Raw genomic sequence first — 10,343 nt, forward strand, 5'->3', positions numbered from 1 at the left:
TGCGGTCGCAGCTAGTAAGGGAATCAGGAAGACTTCAATTCAAATTCAAATGTGCTTAAATTGAGTTTATTTGACTAAATGATGTTCTATTCTTATATAAGAGTGCTAATGGAAAAAACTATAATAGCATACTAAATGAAGGTGAACTCGATATAACCTCATTGAAACACTATGCCAAGTCAAGTGATTATAAAATACTTATATTCTTCTCTTAGAAATACAAATATACGTTTATAACGATTGTCTAGTATCCATTATACAAGTACGCTTAGCTTGGGACTAGATGGCGCTGTGTGGATTGTCCTGGGTTATTATAATTATTATAAGTTGTCAAGTTCATTTTTGTTTCATAAAATTTGAAATTATCATCCTTCAATTTGTTTATATAAATATTGTAAAAATGCGATCATTAAACACAATCATAGCGTACTCTGAGAAGATAACTCCAAACTTAGATAAGGAAACGCCAGTTAAAACACAAAGCCGAGCAGTGACGAGATAAATTGAAATAATTCGTGGTAATACTAAAGTAAGAATTGGTCCTAGCCTCCCAAATTACCCTTAAGGGGGGGATTGGTGAATCTACGCTGCGTAGTTAAGGCGCAACACAGTGGATTTATGTGCACCGAGGACAGGGGAATAATTATTTCGAACAATTCCTTACAATTCGGCGTTGGTATAAGGTAGGGTTGTCAGCGGATCATACCAGATTAAAAAAATATATAATAATAATAATTAGAGGACAATTCACACAGCGCTATTCAGACCCAAGTTAAGCTAAGCTTAAGTTATGGGTACTAGATAACTTATACAAATATGTAGATATATTTATTTTTCCTAAATACATATTATACGTAGAAAACACCCAGAATGATATAAGGTGGAGTGCTAAACCCCTAGACCACCGAGACCGTCGTCGAAATTGAAAGTCGTAGTCATCAGTTGTATATAAAAGTTTCACAGAACACCGACACTGACATCGTTGTACTCCAGTCAACTCGTGTCCATGGTTAGTGTGAAATGGATATGAATTCTTTATTTATTTATTTATTTTTCCACACTTACATCTATTTTTAGAGGTCTTAGCCTAATACAATAGTGCAGTATAAACTATATATACATATACATGTACAAATAATAAAAGTGTAATTGATCGATATATGAGAAAAACTATTTGGGGACTTAATCAACGTAATACTCGATAACCCATAATAATTATTGTTAGATTTTTTTTGTTGTGAATTTCGTTGCGCTTCTTAAAAATGATTGTGGTAAGCTACTTAAAGTTTATTTTATTCCAATTGGTTTGTAGTTAGGTTGACGTGTTGATAACAGAAGGAGTGATATTAATAAAAGATTTAATAAATGACAATGTATATAATATCAGATTTAAAATAACAAATAATAATTAATGTAACAACTTTTTAAATCAGATATTTGCAAGCGAATGTATTTGAAATTTTAGACAATATACTTTTTAGTAAATATATCTGTGTTATATGGGTAGTCAATGCAAGGAGGTTGGTAGCCTACAGGTTCAAAATAAGGGTACGAAGTGGTGGTCTCAGCTAGTATTATATATAAAAGTTTAAAAGTAATATACTTATTACTTTTAAACTTTTATAGTATCCTATCAATTTCAAAATCAGAGAAATCAAATAGGTACATTTAAAGAAATGTGTCATAATTTTATAATTAGTGATGGTGGTATAATTTCATAAGCGTTCATTAAATAAACTACAGAATAAAAAGCTGTTTCATTATTTAAGTTTTATTTTATATAGGTATACGTTACTTTCCTTTAACCATAGACAAGAAAACATTACATACCCTTAACACAGTTTTAATACACTTGGCTTTTGGCTAATAAAATTCAGTGAGCTGATTAAAAGATTTTAACTTAGCTCCCATAAAAATGACATAAATCTGATCCCTCAGCTGTTGTGAGTTGACGGCAGTTGTAAAATAGAGGGATCAGGAAAGGATTCCAAAGTTATTTATACTATGAACATAAAAAGCAAGGCTTTCATTACATTACATAAATTGCACCGTCAAACCCTCAATGTAAGAACTCCAGTTGCTTATAGAGTTTAGATTAAATGCAATGTTGGTAATATACAAATTATATGTATATATATATATAAACAAGCATGATTTTAATCTTTATTTTCATAATTGGTTACATTTGTACAAATTTATATAAACGAGATATTTATAGCAATAATAAGAGTTTCCGATATTTCGGTGTTACAAACGTCCTAGTCACCGGTTGATCCGGGAACCAGTAAATGACTAGTTTATACAATTGCATTATATATACAATTGTATAAATTAAGTGATGAATGAATGAGTTATTAGCTTGTAGAGAATTTGTTATGGCAGGAAGTTATACTTGTAAGCATAATAAAAACTAAATAAATGAATATAAATTATAATGCTAATATTGAAGTGAAAAGAGATGAAGTCTATCTTATATATATATATATATAAGATAGACTATATATATATTATTGGATAATAGTTTACACTAGTGGGGCACCAGTGGAGGATGCTAAAACGAACATAAGATCAAAACAGTTAGACCATCGTAACAAATTCACTAAAATTTATCATGATGGTTTTTTCCAGGGGAAACCTATCAACGTCAACCTAATATGATAAATTGCTAGCGATAGCATCAACAGTCCACATTAGTAACAATCCCCTTCCCTCGATCTTGTTGTTACTTTAATTCTATTTAAAGTCCAATTGCTTATTACTTTATAAGACCTGTCTCTGTTAAAGAGTGAGAATAGGCAATGAAATTCGGGTTTAGAAGCAATGAATCTTAATCACATGATAATGTGATGTCGTGATGATTTTTATGGCGGCGGTTACCGAATATCTTCAGATAGGTTCTCAGCTTATTTGCATTTTAATTATATAAAATACTATATTTAGTTTCATATCGTCATTAATAAATAGAGTTTATCATGTTTAATAAAAATAAATAAAACTAGTAACGTGTACTATAATTTGGCTGTATTGGTTGTAATATAGTTAATAAAATCTATTACTATCGTAAAAGACGTACAATAAAAGTAAGGTAATAAAATTACAGGACACGATAACCGAGGTTCGATCGCTGTTCACTTATCACTTGTACCGCGCCTCTTGTTGCCCACAATGGGCCCATAAAAAGAGGGAAAGTGCCCAAAAAGGTCGTTAAGAATCACCCTCCTGAACAATTGTATCGCGGAGTTAAACATTTAACACTTGATTTTCTTTCAGTCACTTGGGGAGTTAGTGTATTTTTAATAGACTTGCAGTGTACTATAATTTTCTAATAGTTTTATAGTTTTGTGAATTGTATATAAGAACAGACATCAATGGTAATCTACTCTGTCTCTGCCTACCCTGTATGGGATCTGTCGTGAAGATAGATGGATTTATAGTTTTATAAAAAATCATCACCATCATTGTCACAACAACTAATTATTATGTCACTGTTATTTACAAGCTTGAAGCCAATAATAAAAAGAGCACGGAATATATTATCATTTGAATTAAAATTTCACCATGACGTTTATTCGAATTGTGTACTATTCTATTTTTGAAGTCGGTTAAAAATAATAGATAATTAGGGAATAGCAACTTTTTTCACCCACTGACTCATATGATTGTCGATAAACATATACAGTAATAGTACAGTATATACAGAAATATGATAATGACATCCGCCTACGATCTGGAATTTTGCAAGTGGGGTAGAGACTACATTACAATTATTTTTTATATTTCTTAAATTAGAAAATAAATTAAAATATATATCATATGTAATAATACATATCGTGAGAAATCTTATACCAGATGACGTAGTCAAAGGCATTGTCAAATGACGATGATGTGGTGAATGCAATATTTGACATGCTCACATTTCACTGAGTATATTTTAATACATATGTGGCAGGATTCAGTCAATCAACCACCGCCTCTCAGATGAATTTTAGGCTTGACATTAGTGTTTGCTTCATCAGAGAGCCAGAATTTTAAATTCATAAATATTTTTTTTGTGTCGGCTACGTTTGAACTACGATATGTTCTGTGTAATTCTTGATTCCGGGTAGACATCACTAAGCCAAGATTTCGCCAAGACGTCTAGTATATATATTTTACGAAAAATTCAATATATTTGACTACTCTTTGAACACTTGTTCATTATTCTACTTGACAAATTTCAAATATAAGTGTAATGACTTGTTATTCAAGGATGTTGTTTAAACTTGAAAACACCAAATAAAATATAGTATGTATTAATTTATACTTCTAATTGAGTTTTCGATGATGCATAGATAAAAATCAAATAAATACGTGGTATTTTCGTCAATCTGCCACATGACATTTAAATCAAATATATACTCTGCGACTTAGAGGCATATCAAATATTGTAATCACCACGGTCGTCGACCACCATTGTCGACAGCTGATAATGACTGTGACTACCCCATCTGAGATAGTAGCCGAAAATATATATTACATAATATTGTTAAAAGGATTAACATTTTGACTGAATTATAACTGTCAACATTAGAAAATTATGTACAATAGAACTGTACCTAATAAAAATACCAATAAAATAACATTTTGCAAGCTTACACTGAAGCTTACAAAAGATAACAAATTTATAGACAATTCGGTAACATCACTAGTATTATTTATATTTTAATTTCATTAAACTTTTTTTATGAAATTGTCATCACTAGTATTAATATTAATATATGTATTCATACGTTTTTTATTGGTATTGTACTGTAATCCAATTTTATAAATAAATAAATAAATAATAATAAAACTTAAAAGTCTACTCTATTCATTTTTAAGTCCAACTGAACAAAGGATAGGTCCAATGTATATTCGTGAAAGAACTGTGTATACGTTTGCGTCTCTGTTATTTTTAACAATAATATAATTGTTAAATTATATTTTGGCATGTATATTATATTAGAGACTTTGTTGATTATTTATCTGATACAGTGAGTGCAAAGTGTTGGGCAAAATGAATGTAAAGTTTTATTTGTGTAAGTCTTTTATTTTCGGTTTATTATGATATATAATAGTTCTGTTATCATAAACATTATCAAAGTTAGTCTTATTTTAGTAGATCTTATTTAGTTAGTCTTCACATTATAGCACGATTTTGTACAGAGCTATGGTAACTCTATGTTTATCTTATTTTTACACAACATGACTTTGTACAGAGACGTAGTAACTCATTCTGAATTATAATAATTACGTCACAGCAGTTTGATTTGCCACCAATATATTTACTATTACACTTTACTATAAATTCTTATCTTACATTAAATAAAATATTAATAATATGACGGGGCGAAAACTCTCTATTAGTTTAAAACTATCCAAATAAATGTTTATTAGAATATGTTGTTATATGTGTATCAACATATAGGCAAAATAACATAAAGAACCATCCAAAAGGGGGAACTAACTTGTTTCATGACCCGATATGTCATTTTATAATAATAAATTTAATGAATTATTAATTAATGAGTCATATAGATGTTTCATATTTTTTTGTTGTCGTTTGCTCAACAATAATAAATTTACAAATGTATAAGCGTTCATAGTCGATAAACGATACAAATCAACTTGTCACATATTATTTCATGGATTTCCATAGTTTTCTAAGTGGCACATCTTTAGTACTCACTAATAATGTAGCTTTGTACTGTATTTGAAAGTGTCTTTTAAATAGTTGAGTATATTTTTAAATATTTTAATTTTAACAAATTAAATCAAAAATTTTTTGTTTATAATTAATGCCTTAGATGTTGAATATTATTTCCTGATTATCTTATTTTCCGGTTAGCGTTTTATCAACTCTACTACAGATATACATATATATATATATATATATATATATATATAATAACAAATTTGCAATACAGAAATTATACATTGAGGTCATTATTTTTCAATCAGAATATATAAGGCAACTAGAACTATAGCAACATACATTTTTAAGTTCCCTAGTACAAAAATAGCGACACACTTTCATTCAATAAATTGTACACCCCTTTATGAAATGAATTCTCAAAAATTATCCTATTTTTTTATGTCCTCTTTAATTGTCACACTTGCAGTATCTTCTTGTAGCAATTTGCTCCTTACGACATCAGGACGTATCTGTGTGAGAATTTATTAAAAACCGTATATATTTTTTTCATTACAGACTTTACAATATTTGGAGCGCAGTGTTCCTTCATTACCACTTCATATTGTCAGATTGGATCGATCGTAAACAACTGTCAGTATACAGTTATTTGTAATCGAGATTCTGGTGGCATTACGAATCCATACTGCTCCAGTAATCCTAATGTAACATTTATTATGAAAGATTCTATGTCTAGAGAACTCAATTTTCCGTTTTTTGGTTCGACGAATTTTGATTCAAGAGTCCGTACAATAATTGGTATTAATAACGTATGGCTTTCAATTCAACGAGAAACATTCCGATATTACTCTGGTTGTATTACTCTGAATCTATCCAATAATAGAATTGAAGTTATCAATGAAGGAGCTTTCTTACAACTATCCAAACTAAGATACCTCGATTTATCGCATAATAACATTTCTATAATAGAGGAAGACACATTTAAAACATCAAATATTGACACAAGTGGGTTATTGTTTCTTAATCTATCATTTAATAACTTAAGTAGACTACCATCGGAGACGTTTAAACATACACCATATTTAACTGAATTGTATCTAGAAAATAATATTATTAATTCAATAGAAAATGAATCATTTTCCTCTCTAGATGTTTTGGACACATTGTCATTGAGCAATAATAAACTGACGTCCCTCAACACAACGCTTATTAATTTGAAATCATTGAAAAATTTATTAATCTCTAACAATTTGCTTATAAAAATATCGAGCTATGAGATAAATCATCTGATATCCCTTGAACAACTTAACTTATCAAATAATGCTATTGAAACAATTGAATCAAATTGCTTTAACGCCGTATTTAATTTGAAAACTGTTGATTTAAGTCACAATAAAATAAATTCAGTAATTGAGACAGTTATGTTTATCACTAATAAGAAACTTCGTTACCTAAACATATTTGACAATAATATATCTATTATTGGTGAAAATGTTTTTAAGAATAATGATTTGTATACTTTGCATTTAGGTAAAAATAATATAAGTGGAGAAATTACAGGGAGTATTTTTGCAGGATTAAGCCATATAGAAATATTAGATTTAAATTCACAGAACGTAACAGCAATTAAAAATAGAGCATTCTCGGAAATGAAATCATTGAGACATTTAAAATTAAGTCGAAACAATATTACCATTATTGAACCTACATCATACAGTAATGCAAATGCTTTATATATTTTAGAACTTTCACATAACAAAATCAGAGACTTAACTTTTCTAAAAGATGGCTTGTTGAACTTAGCGGAATTATATTTAGATTATAATGAAATACAATTTATATCAAAAGATGCATTCGTTAATCAAATTGATTTAAAGTTGTTAGATATATCTGAAAATAAAATAACTACAATTGATCAGTTTGGATTGTCATTAACAAAATTACAATTTTTAAAATTACACGGCAATCATTTAGTCGGTACAGTGAAAAGTAATATGTTTAGTCCCGCTCGTTTTTTAAGATCATTAGATTTGAGTAATTTCAAACTGAAATCTATAGATAATATGGCTTTGTCAAATTTACCACTACTGGCCAAATTAAATATATCTCATAACGAAATTAAAGATATTCAGTCTAATAACTTTATAAATATGAATAATATATATAGTTTAGATCTTTCTCATAACGCCTTATTGGAATTAGATATTAAAAATAGCACTATGTCTAACTTAAAAGCCTTATATTTGAGCAATAACAAGCTCACTAACATTTCAAAATTATTTTCCCAACCATCAAATTTAATATTCATAGATATTTCATATAATGACATAACTACATTGTATAATATTGGCTTTCAAATGTTACCTAAGTTACAAAAGTTAGACGTGTCGAATAATAAAATATTGGTTTTTAATAATCCACATATTAACACATTAACTAGTATAGTAGACTTAAATCTTTCGTCAAATCGTGTTTCAAATATTGAGTTAGGGTATTTCCATGAATTGCAAAGTGTGTATGTATCTAACAATAACCTTACTAAAATCAATCAGACAGTACTTAGAAATATTCGTCAGCTTCAGATTATAGATTTTAGCTTTAATAAAATCACTGTACTGGAACCAGGCATATTCCAGAATGCCCAGTCTTTAAAAGTATTGGATGTGTCCCATAATTTAATTAATTCATTGCGGTACGGTTTCCTTAGAGGCCTGCATGAAACTGAGATATTGGATATATCTAATAATAATATTGAGGAATTAGATGTGGACATGTTTCATGAATGTTTGAAACTGAAAATGTTAATTGTTGACTATAATCGAATTAAAACCTTAGACATCGAAAGGCTGATATCAATAACACCAAATATGAATATAATAAGTTTTGGAGCAAATCCTATTTCATGCAAGGAGATAATTCGTCATATAAGATCTGAGGAGATTATTTCAAGAAAAATACAACTAACATCCACTGATAAAGTATTCCATGATGATAATGTCGATGGAATTAAATGTGGTAATAATGAGAGGATCAATGTTACAACAATGAGATATAGTAATACAGATTTGGCTAAGATCTCTAAGGAAGAAATTATATCAACACCTACTATTCTTTTAATATGGTGCTCTGGACTTACGATTACGACTATAGTGTTTGTAATAATATTTTTCATATTAAAGCGTAAACGTGTCTCTTCAAACAATAACATGGTGCCACTTAGAAATTCTTTAGCCTCTAATGCTGATTATAGTCAAGATTTATTAGGTTAATAAAGATTGTATTATTTGAAAATAATAAAGCGGGGTAAGACTGACATAATTTTTAATGTATGAAAGCAGAAAAAGGTATAGAACCTGCAAAATTGTCAGAATAATTATTACACATATCAATGAGATTGTAAAACAGTGATTTTTGTTAATTTATTAAATTAAATTAAATTACATTAAATTATGAACGTGTATTTTTATTATGCCGTATCCCAAACTCAACAATAAAAAAGTAAAACAAAAATTAAAACCTATCGTAAAATTACTTTATATATTAAAAAACTTTGATCCATTGGTTAAAATTGATGATTTAATGGAGATTTTAATTTAATTAAATTTAATTAATAACCTTAAAGAAAGAGAATTAGAAGAAAATACTCACTAATTATATTATTTTATCATATTACATCTCTTATATTTAAAATGTCAGGGTTGCCGAAGACCAGGTAGACGCCGTACTTCGTGGTTGAAAAACCTCAGGTAATGGTTTTGGATGAGGATGGTAAAATAAACGCCATGGACAAAATAAAGTTCACTACAAAGATCGCCAATCTTAGATAGAAGATGGTACCTATAGAAGAACACAATCTTCACGACTATAACACTGATGAGGTAAGCAGAGTAATTGTCGACTATCAACGTCACTGTGAATTAATATGTCAAAAATTAATCCAAGGTCTCTTGGATTAATTTTTCATTGCTGTTTCCATTACTGGAGAGTCAATTATAAATATAATTAACACAACATTTTTGGTATCAATCATATTCGAACTCACTACTTTTATGTCCTAGTAAGCCACTAGAACCCAAATTAGTTGTGACTATCATGTTACTGTAATATAACCTAATTTAAATGGCAGCTCGGCTACAAGTCCTTTGTCTTTACCAGTCGAAAAAAACCCAGCATTTGTAAGTCATCAGTCCGCGCGGCAGTAAATAATATCTCAATTTCACCGTCGACTAACAACTGTAATGTCATCTGTCAAAACGGTGATTATACAAAAACGCGTGGCAGCGCAAAATCTCATTCGAGTCTCCAAAAGGCAGATGGAACATGGCGATATAAAGTTATCTCGGGAAAAAACTGAGTGAGGGAGTACGAGAGGTTCGCGGGCACCATCAATCATCCAATGAATAAACGACCGCCGTATAATTCCCTTAGTGTACACTCTGCCTGAAATATGATATTTGGATAAGTACAAAGCCGTGCAGATATCTATACGACTGAACAGAAAAAAAGGTAACGACTAGCGACCCGCCCTTGCTACGCACGATATATTTTCCAGTAGTAATGAAGGGCAAATTTTTTGTTAGAGCTTTAGTAATATGTCTATGAAAACATAAAACAAACTTACTATTCATGCAGTAGTCATTGAGATATACAAATAGACATATAGACGAAAATT

General features: G+C 29.4%; 1 protein-coding gene across 1 annotated transcript; it reads left to right on the forward strand.

Moving 5' to 3' along the window:
• Positions 1-4,919: 4,919 nt before the first annotated feature.
• Positions 4,920-9,106, forward strand: LOC131852851 (toll-like receptor 3). Its single transcript, XM_059203589.1, has 2 exons — positions 4,920-5,057; positions 6,230-9,106. The coding sequence occupies exons 1-2, from the start codon at positions 5,036-5,038 to the stop codon at positions 8,938-8,940; spliced, it is 2,733 nt and encodes a 910-aa protein (XP_059059572.1). The 5' UTR covers positions 4,920-5,035; the 3' UTR covers positions 8,941-9,106.
• The last annotated feature ends 1,237 nt before the right edge of the window (positions 9,107-10,343 follow it).

The sequence above is a fragment of the Achroia grisella genome, unplaced genomic scaffold (genome assembly GCF_030625045.1).
Source record: "Achroia grisella isolate CSIRO2021 unplaced genomic scaffold, CSIRO_AGI_Agris_v1 utg869, whole genome shotgun sequence".
Lineage (NCBI taxonomy): Eukaryota > Metazoa > Arthropoda > Insecta > Lepidoptera > Pyralidae > Achroia > Achroia grisella.